General features: G+C 41.0%; 1 protein-coding gene across 1 annotated transcript in view; it reads left to right on the top strand.

Annotated features, from left to right (window-relative positions):
• LOC122927753 (src substrate cortactin-like) overlaps positions 1 to 15,407 on the top strand; it is a 65,420-nt gene extending 50,013 nt beyond the window's left edge. Inside the window, exons 11-16 of the mRNA XM_044279899.1 lie at positions 1,624 to 1,693; positions 3,387 to 3,532; positions 4,280 to 4,381; positions 4,480 to 4,753; positions 5,815 to 5,886; positions 15,002 to 15,407. Of these exons, the coding sequence (XP_044135834.1) occupies positions 1,624 to 1,693; positions 3,387 to 3,532; positions 4,280 to 4,381; positions 4,480 to 4,753; positions 5,815 to 5,886; positions 15,002 to 15,138 (801 nt within the window). The 3' untranslated portion in view covers positions 15,139 to 15,407. The remainder of the gene's footprint in view (positions 1 to 1,623; positions 1,694 to 3,386; positions 3,533 to 4,279; positions 4,382 to 4,479; positions 4,754 to 5,814; positions 5,887 to 15,001) is intronic.
• Positions 15,408 to 15,782: the final 375 nt, after the last annotated feature.

A 15,782-nucleotide genomic window follows, 5' to 3' on the forward strand; every position in this document is an offset into this window, starting at 1 on the left:
AGATGATGAGGGCATGTACAATTAGTTTCGCAGACTCAAAGTTGAGGTAAGCGCGGATGCGGGAGATGTTTTTGAGTTGGAGGCAGCAGGTGGTGGAAAGGGCTTGGATGTGTGGTCAGAAAGAGAGGGCAGAATCCGAGGTCACTCCAAGGCAGGGGACTTGGTTGACCGGGGAGAGTGTGCAGCCATTGATTTTGATAGATAGGTCTGTTGGGGGGTTGAGCAGGATGGGGGAAAGATGATGAATTCTGTTTTGTCCATGTTAAGTTTTAGAAAGCGAGAGGAGAAGAAGGAGGATATGGAAGATAGGCATTGTGGGATTCTGGATAGTAGGGTGGTGATGTCTGGGCCAGAGAGGTAGATTTGTGTGTCGTCAGCAAAAAAAGTGATACTGAAAGCCATGGGACTCTATAAGCTGTCACAAGCCGAGGGTGTAGATAGAGAAGAGCAGGGGTCCTATGACAGAGCCTTGCGGGACAACAACAGAGAGGGAATGAGACGAGGAGGTGGTGTGAGAGTGGGAGATGCTAAATGTCCGTTCTGTGAGGTATGATGTGATCCAGGAGAGGGCCAGGTCAGTGATGCCAAGAGATGAGAGAGTTTGTAACAGAACGGAGTGGTCGACAGTGTCAAAGGCAGAGGACAGGTCAAGGAGAAGGAGGACAGAGTAATGTTTTCTGGTTTTGGCTGTTAGTAGGTCATTCGTGACTTTGGTAAGGGTAGTCTCAGTTGAGTGGTGGGGTCGGAAGCCAGATAGTAGGCTGTCAAAGAGGGAGCAGGAGGAGAGGTGAAAGGACAGTTCAGAATGGACATGTTGCTCAAATAGCTTTGAGGAAAATGGAAGAAGTGAGAAGCAGAATGGAGATGGAACGGAGGCAAACTGATGCATTCTGAGCGGATCCTTTTCCATTCAGAATGCATTAGGGCAGAACTGATCCTTTTTGGACCGCTTGTGAGAGCCCTAAACGGATCTCACAAATGGAAAGCCAAAACGCCAGTGTGAAAGTAGCCTAAGATGAAATATAGAAACATTGTTTGCAGTAACTATTTCTGTAATTACCTTTGGTCCAATTCTGGTTAAAGTCTGGTATAATTCAGTATGTGCACTTAAAGAGTTGCACTTTAAGGATGTTGCATGTTGAAAAGACCCAAGGACTTAGATTTATACCACTCAGTGTTCAACAGGTCTGAACAAGAGGGGAGGGGGTACATTTGGCCTAATAAAGGGAGGACCAGATACAGGGGTGAAATAGTCAATGTAAACAAATACTCCATAAATCCAGCAGGGAAAGAGACATTAAAAGTTATATGCAGACATACCAGAACATGAGAAGGAAAGATGAAGGGTGTGGTAATATCAGACTCTGGAAAAGTTGGGCGCAGCATTTAGGTTTAATGCAGACATACCTGGAGAGGAGAGAATTGGGTGATGGTCAGTAGGCAGTGGTGACAAAGGTCATAATAATGTGACTCGACTGTGTATATGGTCCTGACCATTGGAAGCACTAGCTATTTGTACTGATGTATGGTTATTATGGACTATGGAGTCAATATCTAGGGCTTACCTAGTGATAATATCACATTATTTTTAACATGAGACCTTTCTGTATTCTTATTCCGCAGTCTGCTTCAGGCTTTGGTAACATTGATTCACCTAGCTCTGCCTATGAGAAAACACAGCCCCTGGAAGCCAGTGAGTGTTATACACTTCTACAAATCATTACTACCACATCAGATTATTCGAGACTAAAGCTGAATTTGAAATACAGATTTAAAGAAGTATTTCAGGGATAGCCTTTAAATTAGAAATGTCATAAAACGTTAATCAATGGTGATCCACCCACTGGGACCCCTACTAGTGACGTTTATTATTTATGGTGGGGAAGTCTCCATGCATGCACGATCACTTTTGACTGAGATTAACCCTTTCAAGACCAGACCAATTTTATTTTAATTTTTAATTTTGGGGGGCTATACAAGAACTTATTATTTGCAGGACAAGTTTTTAATGTTTACCTTCTATTGGCACCATTTAATATCCCATACAATGTATAGCAAAGCTGTAAAAAAATTCTAAGTGTAGTGTAATTGGAAAAAAAAACCTCAATTCTGTGATAGGTTTACGGGTTTTGCATTTACTGCATGCATTGGGTTGTAAAAATAACATGTTACATTTATTCAGTGGGTCAGTACTATTACAGTGATACCAAATTCATATAGTTTTTGTTATGTTGTAATGCCTTTTTAAAAAGAAAATTACATTTGAAAAAAAAAAAGATTTTCATTACCATATTCTGACATCCATAATTTTTTTATTTCCGTCTACAGAGCTGTGTAAGAGCTCTATTTTGTGGGGTGAGCTGTAGTGTTTGGGGTTTTTGTTTTAAAAAATGTTTTTCTCCTCTCTTTACCTTTATTACCCTTAGGGGACTTGAACATCCGATAGTTTACTATTGCAGTCAATGGTAAAATTACTTTATTTCTATTAAGTCCTGCCACAGGCTCAATATGACCTTTGCTATGACAGGCCTAGGAACCTTTGTAAAGCTCCTGGCTGCCATAGCAAATGAACAGCTCCCACAACCTCGGTGCCAATCAGTTATCAGGAGCAGCCCACTCCTGGTAAATGACACCTCAGATGCGATGGTCACAGTTGACCAAAGCATGTGAAGGGGTTAAATGTCTATGATTGGTGTTATCTCCGATCACAGACATTGCATGCAGTTGTCTGCTGTATAACAGAGCAGTTACTTGCCAACTATGGCACCTGCTTTCTGCCGTATATGTACTGCGGAACGCACAAAACGGTTAAGGCAGCTTACATGACCTCCAAGAGAGGTTTCACAAAGTGTTAACCTGAAATACCCCTTTAATATAGTCTTTCCTACTATATTTAACTATTTCAAAGTGAAAATGTGTTTGTGATGCACACAAATGTATTGGTTGCCATATCTTTTATTTAAGTAATGGGGGGGGGAGGGTTATCATGTGTGGTATTTTGCTTGAGACAAGGTTGCTGTTGTTTGAAAAAAATGAATCAAAAAGTCACTTGATGTTGACAAATTTGTCGCAACTTTAAATATGTTTAGAGGGGTCTCTTCAGTTTTTATGCAACCCAACTACTGGAGTGAGGAAATCTTATGGAAATTATATTTCGGTAGCCAAAAATTGGATACAACATGTAAGGAAACTGGCATTGTAATCTCTCAGGGGTGTCAAAAAGGTTAAAGAATTTTACGGATCCCTTTTATTCTGGAGGTCAATGTTTGCCTGAGATTACTAACTTCTAGAATATGATCTTTTTATGTCTCTATGACATCAAAAATAATTTAAATTGGATTTAACCTTTAAATACTGAACTTTTGCCCTGAATAAAATACTTCCAGTGACAAGTGGCGCTCAGAATCTGAGATCTCGTTTTGAGAATATCGCTAAAGTGTCAGAGGAGGAAAATCGCCAGAAAGCAGAGGAAGAGAGGGCCAGGAGACAGAAGAAAGATGAGAAGGAACGAGAGGCACAAGTAAATAAGGAGGTGAGGCAAAGATTCTCCTTACTACCATGCAACCAAGGTCAAATTATGTGTATTGAGTTACTACCTATATTAAAAATGTACTAGTCAATTACAGATAAAAGAAAAGGTACAATTTAAAGGTCAAGAGTTAAAGTTTTTGTTCAGAACTGATCTGGTAATAAGAAACAATTAAATTAATATGTTTTCTTTGTTAATTATTTCCCAATGGATCTGTGTGCAGAAAAGTGATGTTGTGCCCTCAGTAGTGTTCGTGCAAAAGCACCTTGCCATCACCAAATTATTTTTCGGTACTCACAAGTTCACAGCTCAAAAGGCACTTCACACCATAGGCTATCAAACTACTCAAACTCATGACATTGATTAGGTGACCTGGGGCTGCTTCAGGTTGTATTTAAGTCAAGTGTACAATTAGCAAAGATCCTATATTTGTAGTGACTTATTTTTATTATCAGATCATTTTTATGCAAAACTATTACAACTCCGTTGTGCAAAACCTTAAAAAAAAAGTGTGGTGGGTGTTTCCTGGGCAAAGGAGAAAGCAAATCCTCTGGTTCTAACCTTCTAAGAACTCGGATCAGACATCATTTTCCACTATTGTGGCAATTAAAGATTACATTTAATGTCACTGTAGAGAACTGCAGGGTCATATTTTTTTCCTTAGCAATTATATATCACACATGTAACATCCTATATATAGCTGTCGTGTACGTGTACGTTAATATAATGACCCATTTTCCTTTTTTGTAGTCTCAATGTAAGTCAGACATTGATCAGTCTCAGAAGCAGCCAGTTCCAGCCCCTGTGCCAATTCCTCGTATTTCTGTGACCCCACAAACTCCGGAAAAAGAAGTAAGTACCTTCTTGTAGGCTTAAAGATTCTAAAAAATTTAACTCTGTGAGCCATTTCCACTGATTTATTACAACCCTATTTTATTTATCTATTACTGGATTCTGAGTATGAGGCACCTCCAGTTCTTCCACCCAGACTCCCTGAAATGAGGATTGATACTGTCTCCACTCCAGAGGAAACATCTATTCAGGATGACACTTATGAAGACATTTCTGTGCCTCCCCCCGATACAGAAGATGATTATGAGGCCATTCCAGATCCACCACCAAGGCTGGAGGAAGAGGAAAACGATGAAGGGTATGAAATCATGGACCCCTCAGTTCCTCAAGAGGTTTGCTTATATGAAGAACTACCACAGGAGAAGGAAAAAGGTGAGAATGAAAATAAGAGAAAGGTTAATAATAACATTACTGGTGTTCTTATGTCCAACCTGGAATTATACTTTTACTGTATGTAATGGAGATGATAGATTGTAGCAATAACAGGGGTAGTAGTTACTCACAGTGGTGGTCCTCTCTCTGTCACTCCTATGGGCTATACTTTTAGGATCAACCCTGGTTTTGGGGTTCTTGCCTGTTGTTAGTTTGGATTCCCTCGTCGAAGTTGAGTTTTGAGGTGCAAGTCAGGGTTCCCTGAACTGTGAGACAATGATGAGGCATGTTTTTAACAACAGAACAGTTCTTTACTTGCTGATAAAGTTCAAATACAGCAGTCGCAGTTCTCAACATGCATAGTCTGGCAGTTCAAATACAGTTTTGCACTTTCCACAGGTTCTGCAGTTTTCAAAGCTGCAGAGGTTGTTAACAGGTTAGGTTCTCTCTTTGAAGCAATCTTCTCCAAACCGCACTTTTATCTCTAGCTCAAGTACAAGCATCCAGAAATAGGGATGTGCTCTTCACTTTTCTCTGTACACAATGTACTGTACTCTGTTACAATGTTCTTAGCAGGATTTGGGCCTTAGCAGATCCCCAGTTTGCCTCTAAAGTGTGTCCAGTCTGCCAAAGCCCTCTATCTCTTGGACAAGTTTGCTGTGGAGTTCATAAGTCTCAATGTGCTCTTTTTCCTCTTTCTTCCTCACTCAGAGACTGGTTTAAATCTTTCTCTCTACGTATTTTGCTTCTCTCAGGTTGGATTTCCTCAGGGCTATTCTGTGCTTCCTTCCACTTCTCAGTCTCAGATTAAACTAGTCTGTCTCATGCTTCTTTTGCTCTATCTAGCAATGGTTGGTATGGCCTGTTAACTCCTTGTATAGGTCACATACTGTACATAAAATGAACACAATACATTTTTAATCCTTTAAGCAGTGGGCCACTGCTGTAAAAGTGGGGCGCTACAGATAGATAGACATGAGGTAGATAGATAGACAAATAATTATTTTGATATACTCAAGCTATAATATTGTAACAGATAAATAAGATATATTTGTTTTCAGAGCTTTCTAAACACAGTGGTCAAATGGGAGCCTCAGGGATAACTGCAATCGCCTTGTATGATTATGACGAAGGTAAGTTGCATTTGTTCTGCCGAATAACCGAGGTGCAATGGATGGATGTATATAGTCTAGGGCAGATCATTGTTGGTGGCACTTGAAGCAGTTGTCCAAGTTAATTATAAATTTGTATAAATTTGGCCACATGTGCCACCTTAACTTTAAAGTATTAGTTGGCATGACAAACATTTAAAATTTCAGAGAGACCTGTAAAGTGTTTTCATACTAGTTAGATGTGGACTGCTATTCATTATTAATTTGATCTGTATATGGAAAAGTTAGCGTCCCACTTTCCCTAAACACAACCTACTGTATACGGAGGACTATATGCACTGTGGTAGAGACAAAGACCATAATTTCAGGTAATTTCTTCCATCACTGATTTATCATAGTGACTGCCAATTCTGATTTATGCTGTTGGCAGCTAGCTACATATAACTATAGGGGTTTTCTAGGCTCCAGATACTGATAGCCTATCCTCAGGATAGGTCATCTATATCAAATTGGTGGGGCTTTCACACCCGACACCCATACTCAGCTGCTGGTACTGGAGCTACCACTTTGTATGAACCTGGAAGTATAGCTGAGGTCCTATTCAGGTAAATAGTTGCTGAGCTACAGTAACTCACCACAGCGGCTACACTTTGAACACAGCTGTGCTTGTAGGTCTGGCAGTCCGACGGTGGCAGCTGCAGAGCGATGGGGATGCTGGGTGTCCGAACCTCACCACTCTGATATCAATTAGTTAAGCCTCATGCCCACAAATGGAAGTGTTTTGTAGTCCGCAAACCAACATGGATACTGGCCATGTGCATCCCACATTCGCACATTCGATATGTCCCACACTGTAGAAATGCCTGTTCTTGTCTTCATAACGGACAACAATAGGATATGTTCTTTTTGCAGAGCTGCAGAACGGACATGCGGATGAGAACAGCTCACGGTGTCTGCATCAGATCTGCAAAAAATGTGGATCAGATGTGGACAAAAACTATAGTCGTGTGCATGAGGCCTTATTCTAAGGATACGTTATCAATATTTAGAGTCTTGAAAATCCCTTTAATGGCTGCTTTCATTGTCACTGGAAGAATGGACAATGAATGAACAGATTTCTGGACTACTGGAATCGTTAGGGAAGTGACAATTGTAGACTGAAGGACTATACAGGAGTATAAAAATGTATACTAGCAGCAACATACACGGCTGTGTGCAGTAGGGTATATACTGTGCTGACACAAAATGCATTAAATAAGCAATTGCCTTACATCTATCTTCAATACATTATATTGTGTTACGCAGGGGCGTAGCTATAGGGGAAGCAGCTGCTTTGGGGCCTGAACTCAGAAGGGGCCCGTCCAGGAGGAGGACTAAGAGATTGTGTTGTCAGGGTTCCCTTAATATTATTATGAAATGAAATTGTATACAGAGATACTGTAGAAAATGGACTGAGTAGATTCCGGACCTCGTCTGAAAGAGCGATCTTGACTAGCCGCAGAAGTGGGGGTTGCACGCAAGGAGAGGGTTGCAAAATAATTGCTGGAGTTGGGGTGCCCCAGTCAAAAATTTGCTGACGTGTGTGACGTGTCAGTTTAAAGTATCCAGCAGTGGCTCATTTAATGCATTATGTGAAGTTAAGAATGCTGCAGGTCATTTAGATAATGTTCCTTCTTAGATATCTTATGGCGGGTTTACACGGCACGATAGTTGGGCAGATTATCGGGGCTGGATTTTCCCAACAATCTGCCGATCTCGTTCTACGGGTGAAACTGTCGTTTGTGCAGGAAAGTAAACTATTGTTTACAGCGATCTGCTGCCCAGAAACAATGCAATGCTGCATGAGGCTGAACAAGCGGCCAGTTGTCAGGAAGGAACGGTCCCTTCCCGATAATCGGCTGCTCCTTGGCACGTGTAAACCCACCACTATACATAGAGCAGCCATATTCCAGACAAAGCTCTGACTATCACATAATGGTGCAAAAATGTGAAGCACATTTAATATTGTAGTTTCTGCGTGTATATATTGCATTAGTGTTTGTAAGTTCGTTATCTGTGCAGTGATCTTGATAGCTAGGTTTCATGTCACTAGTGCATGTGTCACTGTTGCCTTTCACAGATATATCTGTTTAAACAAGTAGCATATAAGCCAGATGGTCATAGAAGGTTTAGTGAGATCTCAGGATTATGTGTTTGTTATGCAAACAAGGTCACTGGGGATGATTTATGGGTTTAATAATCTTACACAATTCTTTTATTAAATATATAACAGTGCAATCGTACCATTGATTATTAGGAGTGATTTATTCATTTTCATGTTCTATTCACACCACATTTTTCCATACAGTTGGCAGTATGTGTGTGTATATATATATATATATATATATATATATAGTGCAAAAATTCTACGGCTGTTTGGTGAATAAACACAGAATACCTTTTACTTGTTGGGTGCCATGGAATTTTTGCACTATATTTCCAGGAACTGGGATTGTTTCTACAGCCGCTGGCACCCGCCTTCTACATTTTCTGCAGTGCTGCCTACATTTTCGCTATTCTAATATATATATATATATATATATATATATATATATATACAGTCATGTGAAAAAATTAGGACACCCTTTGAAAGCATGTGGTTTTTTGTAACATTTTTAATAAAAGGTTATTTCATCTCCGTTTCAACAATACAGAGAGATTAAAGTAATCCAACTAAACAAAGAAAACTGAAGAAAAGTCTTTTCAAGATCTTCTGTAAATGTCATTCTACAAAAATGCCTATTCTAACTGAGGAAAAAGATAGGACACCCTTGCCCCTAATAGCGAGTGTTACCTCCTTTGGCTGAAATAACTGCAGTGAGACGGTTCTTGTAGCCATCTACCAGTCTTCGACATCGGTCTGAGGAAATTTTACCCCACTCCTCAATGCAGAACTTTTTCAGCTGTGAGATGTTTGAGGGGTTTCTTGCACGTACAGCCCTTTTCAAGTCACCCCACAGCATCTCAATGGGATTCAAATCTGGACTTTGACTTGGCCATTCCAGGACTCTCCATTTCTTCTTTTTCAGCCAATCTTTGGTTGATTTACTAGTATGTTTTGGGTCATTGTCATGTTGCATGGTCCAGTTCCGCTTCAGCTTTAATTTTCTAACTGATGGTCTCACATGTTCTTCAAGCACCTTCTGATACACAGTAGAATTCATCGTGGATTCTATGATGGTGAGCTGACCAGGTCCTGCTGCAGCAAAGCAGCCCCAAACCATGACACTTCCACCTCCATGCTTCACAGTTGGTATGAGGTTCTTTTCTTGGAATGCTGTGTTTGGTTTACGCCAAACATGTCCTCTGCTGTTGTGTCCAAATAATTCAATTTTGGACTCATCTGTCCAAAGAACATTATTCCAGAAGTCCTGGTCTTTGTCAACTTTATCTCTGGCAAATGTCAGTCTGGCCTCGATGTTTCTCTTGGAAAGCAAAGGTTTCCTCCTTGCACACCTCCCATGCAAGTTAAACTTGTACAGTCTCTTTCTGATTGTAGAGGCATGTACTTCTACATCAACAGTAGCCAGAGCCTGCTGTAGTTCTCGAGATGACACTTTAGGGTTTTTGGAGACCTCTTTTAGCATCTTGCGGTCTGCTCTTGGGGTGAACTTGCTGGGGCGAACAGTCCTGGGCATGTTGGCAGTTGTTTTGAAAGCCCTCCACTTGTAGACTATCTTCCGGACAGTGGAATGGCTGATTTCAAAATCTTTTGAGATCTTTTTAAATCCCTTCCCAGACTCATAGGCTGCTACAATCTTTTTTCTGAAGTCCTCTGACAGCTCTTTTGCTCTCACCATGGTGCTCACTCTCACTTCAACAGTCAGGAGCACACCAAACTAAATGTCTGAGGTTTAAATAGGGCAAGCCTCATTCAACATGCAGAGTAACGATCTACTAATTATGTGCACCTGGTGTGATATACCTGTGTGAGATCTGAGCCAATTTAAGAGGGAATACATGTGAGGGTGTCCTATCTTTTTCCTCAGTTAGAATAGGCATTTTTGTAGAATGACATTTACAGAAGATCTTGAAAAGACTTTTCTTCAGTTTTCTTTGTTTAGTTGGATTACTTTAATCTCTCTGTATTGTTGAAACGGAGATGAAATAACCTTTTATTAAAAATGTTACAAAAAACCACATGCTTTCAAAGGGTGTCCTAACTTTTTCACATGACTGTATATATATATATATATATATATAGCAGCACAGACAAAAACACAAAAATGTGTGCAACGTCCAATAGGAATAGGCACTTACCCACTATATGTGAATATATATATATATATATATATATATATATAAATAATATCTCTACAAATAAAAAATATCAAGAGGTAAACCATACAGTATCCACACACAGACATATTCCAAAAGTGTCAATATAGTAATATAGCATAGTACATATAATATAATATAGTACATAATATAAAAGACAAAAGAAAACCCTGATTTCTGCTTAAAAAATAGCAGATCCATAAATGTATGCCTGTTTGGCCTCATGCACACGACTATATTCGTTTTGTGCTCCACAAACTGCAGATAAGCAAACTAGGCATGTGGTCCATGCGCCGTCCGCATATTTTTTTGCAGACCTGTGGACTTCAGTGGGACAGTGGTCTGCATTTTGCGGACATTTTCTATCTTTTTGCGGAAAGGAAATATGGATGATTCATTTGCTTGCTGTATCTGTATGTCTGTTCCGCAAAATTAGAGAAAATGTCCCATGCTTGAGCATCAAATTTGGACCACGGACCTAATGAAGTCAATGGGTCCACAAAAATGCTGATGCAACAGGAACAGTATCAGTATTTTGCGGATCCACAATTTGCAGAATACAAAATACATACGGTCATGTGCATAAGACCTTGTATGCATGCTAAAATGTGTGCAGTATGTCTGATAGCCTAGTGGTGTAACCTAGCCAGGGCCAGGGCAAGGACTTTTGCCAACACAAGCAAAGCTTCATTTTGGCGCCCCCCCCCCCTTGCAGCTCATCTGGCCCTGGTCCCGTCTGCATCAGCTGGCTTCTCCTCTGTGTGGTCCTGGTATCGTCTCTCTGCTTCAGACATTCGCTGGTTTGAGGACCGTATTTTTTGCCCTCTAAGACGCACCTAGGTTTTAGAGGAGGATAATAAGACCTCAGATCAGACCCCCATGTCAGCCATCAGCCCCCCATGTCACATTTCTCCCCCATGTCAAATCACCCCCTCTGTCACATCACCCCCATGTCACATTTCTCCCCCTCAATGTCACATTTCTCCCCCTCCACAACTCACAAGTAAGTGATAAAAAAAAAAAAAGAAGGTTCATTTTTCCGCCCTCTCCAGGGTGCGCCCTAACGCAGCCGCTTGGTCTGCCTTATGGTAGCACCGGCCCTGAACCTAGCCTAAAGCTGGCCATACACAAGACAACAAATGACTACACTGTGGCCTTATCAGTCGTCTGTGGCATCGTTCATGCAAGCCATCCCACTAAAAACATCCTAGAATATATTGGCCAACCAAGGATCCAGTTTAAAATAATAAAAACTACACTTACTCCATGATCCTTGAGCACTATGGCAAATAATTAGCTGCATTTGGACAATCATGCTAAACTCATGTAGCTTCAGCTGACAGCATATGAAATTTTCTAACCTAGTAGACCGCATTTTTGGCAGACAGTAGTCTATTAGCCATCACGAAGATTGGGCTAGTTTTTCAAACAATTGTCAGCCAAAATTTTAGCCAAACTTAATTTCATGAGTATGGTCAGCTTAAACAGTCTGTACTTTCGCAGAATTTTATTTAATAGGGAATGGTGTTACTAGCAAATTTTTTAATCGTTTCATAAAAAAGAAATCGGCCTGCATCCACCTAAAAAAGAGCTGTAAAGTCATGGCAACTAGGGGTCTCATTTCCACCTAAGTTGCAGTTCACTGCCTGTTTTCAGGCAAGAATCGTCCCTGGTAGCAGAGACTCAGAAGGTGGCTGAGAGGAAGTGGGGAAATGTCAAAGCTGGCTGAGACTGTGAGCCTGATAAAACAACTGCTTCTACACTGCTTCTAAACATCACAAGAGCCTCCTGTATGTCTGTGGTGTGATTTATCCCTCCTTATCTGTTCTGTGATCTCTGGTGCTGAAAATAAACATAGTGGGAAGTAAGGGAAAGAATATCACAGCAGTATAGTCCTGGTAGAAAGGAGACAACCCCTGCTACTGAGTGAGATGAATTTAGCTGTAAAGCTAAAACAGGCAATAATATGGCTGAAAAAACATAAGGGAAATCGAAACATTACTATTCCTTCACAGTTTGATTGTACAAAGAAGTGCAACCTTTATGCAAACTTTGGTACGCTTTAAGTCAACTCAAATTTTAAGAGTAAGGGCACACAACCGTATTTTCCTTCCATGTCCGTTCGTTTTTTTATGCAGCCCATATGCGGAACCATTCACTTCAATGGGTCCGCCCAAAACTGGAAATTACTCCATGGGCATTGCATTACCATATGTGTGCAAGTCCGTTCAGAAAAAAAATTAAAAAAAGTCCTATTTTTGTCCATTATGCAGACACGGACAGGCATTGTTACAACGGATGCAACACGGACGTCACATGGATGTCATCCGTTTTTTTTTTTTTGCAGACCGAAAAATACATACGGTCGTGTGCATGAACCCTAAGGCCCCTTTCACAAGAGCGAGTTTTCTGCGCGGGTGCAATGCGTGATGTGACCGCATTGCACCTGCACTGAATCTGGACCCATTCATTTCTACGGGGCTGTGCACATGAGCGGTGATTTTCACGCATCACTTGTGCGTTGTGTGAAAATAGCAGCATGTTCTGTGTGGCGAAACCAACCTCGCCACGGTGTTTTGGAGGGGGCTGTTTACCAGCCTCCTGCCCTGGGATTATGGTCCCTTAAGTTATTGGGTCTTAAGGCACTTGGGACTGAGCCCTCTGTCCCTGGATTGCATCATTTGCCTTACTTGCTTGGATGGAGCACATGGTGAGAACAATAGATAGCGGCCATTTTAACTCACAGGCACTGTTCTGACTTTCCCACTGCTGCCACCAATGTAACGGTCCGTTTCTGCAGACAAGGGGTTAAGATCCGTTTAGGCGATATGCCCCTTTCCGAGAGATAGGCACAGCTACTGCAGAACACCAACCTCCCGAACTGGATAAAAAATAGCACTCCAAACTGGAACCTCGCAAATAGCTGTCAGCAGACGAACAGGAAAAGCGTATCCGTCAGCTTACACTCCTGGCAATCAGTCTCTAACAGCATACATGGAATCCCCCCAATAACGAGACTGCTGCTGACCCTCAAGACGGAGCCTTGTCTCGTTATTGGGGGGATTCCATGTATGCTGTTAGAGACTGATTGCCAGGAGTGTAAGCTGACGGATACGCTTTTCCTGTTCGTCTGCTGACAGCTATTTGCGAGGTTCCAGTTTGGAGTGCTATTTTTTATCCAGTTCGGGAGGTTGGTGTTCTGCAGTAGCTGTGCCTATCTCTCGGAAAGGGGCATATCGCCTAAACGGATCTTAACCCCTTGTCTGCAGAAACGGACCGTTACAGTTCTATATTCAGCTTTTTTCACGCAACGCAGGCCCCATAGAAGTGAATGGGGCTGTGTAAAAAATCGCAAGCATCCACAAGCAAGTGCGGATGCGGTGCGATTTTCACACACGGTTGCTAGGAGACGATCGGGGTGGGGACCCGATCATTATTATTTTCCCCTATAACATGGTAATAAGGGAAAATAATAGCATTCTGAATACAGAATGCATAGTACAATAGAGCTGGAGGGGTAAAAAAAAAAAATTTCAATAATTTAACTCCCCTTAATCCACTTTTTCGCGCAGCCGGCATCTCTTCTGTCTTCTTCTTTGAGGAATAGGACCTTTGATGACGTCACTGCAATTATCACATGGTCCGTCACATGATCCATCACCATGGTAAAAGATCATGTGACAGACCATGTGATGAGCGCAGTGACATCATCAAAGGTCCTATTCCTCAAAGAAGAAGACAGAAGTGATGCCGGCTGCGCAAACAAGTGGATTAAGGTGAGTTAAATTATTATAATTTTTTTTTAACCGCTCCATCCTTATTGTACTATGCATTCTGTATTCAGAATGCTATTATTTCCTCTTATAACCATGTTATAAGGGGAAATAATACAATCTACACAACACCAAACCCAAACCTGAACTTCTGTGAAGAAGTTCGGGTCTGGGTACCACATTCAGTTTTCTTATCATGCGCGTGCAAAACACATTGCACCCGCGCGATAAAAACTGAACAACGGAACGCACTTGCAGTCAAAACTGACTGCAATTGGGTACCTACTCGCGCGGGTTTGCCGCAATGCATCCGTACCTTATCTGTACACGCTCGTCTGCAAGGGGCCTAAAGGTGTTCTAATGTGCTTGTTAAAACCATTTCAAGTACAACAACGACATCAATAAAACTTTGGAGTGTTCAACAGAAGTTTCCAATCAAGTCACCATTAGACACATCTGTACGTGCATAAATTATTTAAGTGATGCCTAATAGAGATCCAGTGGATAACAAGCCAACACTGTGTGGTGTGCATGAGATTACACTGCAGCACTGTACTATGCAGCTATAGGGAATCCATGTACCATCATATACTACTACCTAGTGTCATAGTTTGAGATATTCTTTCCTAGAGACAGTGCTTCTATAGGAGAATACATTTCCAATAGGATATTTTAAGCCTGTGTAGCAAACTTGGAGGTACAGCAGAAAATACAGAAATATATGGGTTCCCTATTACAGTTTCAAAGGCTTTATAGAGCCATAACATGGCCATATGCATATCACTGTTTCCCAACCAGTGTGCCTCCAGCTGTTGCAAAACTACACCTCCCAGCATGCCCGCACAGCCCAAAGACTGTCCGGGCATGCTGAGAGTTGTAGTTTTGCAACAGCTAGAGGCACGCTGGTTGGGAAACACTGATCTAAACTGCATATTAGTGGGAAACCCCTCTACACACAAAAAGTAGATTTGAGGTGTTTAGGACATTTAAAGAGATGTATATGATAATAGATGTAGAATGAATGTATATCGGCTTGTGTTTCATAGGTGGTGATGATGAGATCTCATTCCAACCTCAGGATCTTATCACAGATATTGAGATGATTGATGAAGGCTGGTGGAGTGGATCCTGCAGAGGGCAACGCGGGCTCTTTCCTGCTAATTATGTGGAGCTTATCCAGTAAAGCATTGAATTTGCTGTTCACACTGTAAAGGGAGATTCTCAAACACGGTATAGAGCTTTGCAAGAAATGAAGATCCCAAGTGTGAAATATGTGAACATAGAAACGTAGTATATGGAAGGAAATGGTGAAGAATGTACAGCTTCACCCCAAACCACTAACATGCACTTTTAATAAAGAAGCAAATTCCTACTTTGCTATTATTATTACTACCTGTAATCATCTTTTCTGCCGGCTTCAATAATCCATCTGAATAAAGTTTTAAACTTCCATAGATGTTTGGTCATTGTGAAAGATGTTGTGCACCTCATATGAGGTCATATCTCATATCATCATATTGCATCATGGATTTTGAGACAAATACTAATAAATTAAAAGCATAACCATTTTCATAGAATTTTTGGTAACCTAGTTTGGCATTGAACTCAGTTTACATATACTGTACCTTCTAGTCCATAGCATGTGAGTCTATCTATCACTATGTTTTACTGTTACAGATAAAGGGATAGATTAGATTTCTAGTGAAAAGCTTGCTATTGGTTAAAGGGGTTCCCTAGCCAAAAGTTATATGTAAAACTGCTCCTAATGTAAAAAACAAAACTAAACAAAAAAAAAAACAAGATCGCCTCACAAATCCTTCACCACTC

The sequence above is a fragment of the Bufo gargarizans genome, chromosome 2 (genome assembly GCF_014858855.1).
Source record: "Bufo gargarizans isolate SCDJY-AF-19 chromosome 2, ASM1485885v1, whole genome shotgun sequence".
NCBI lineage: Eukaryota > Metazoa > Chordata > Amphibia > Anura > Bufonidae > Bufo > Bufo gargarizans.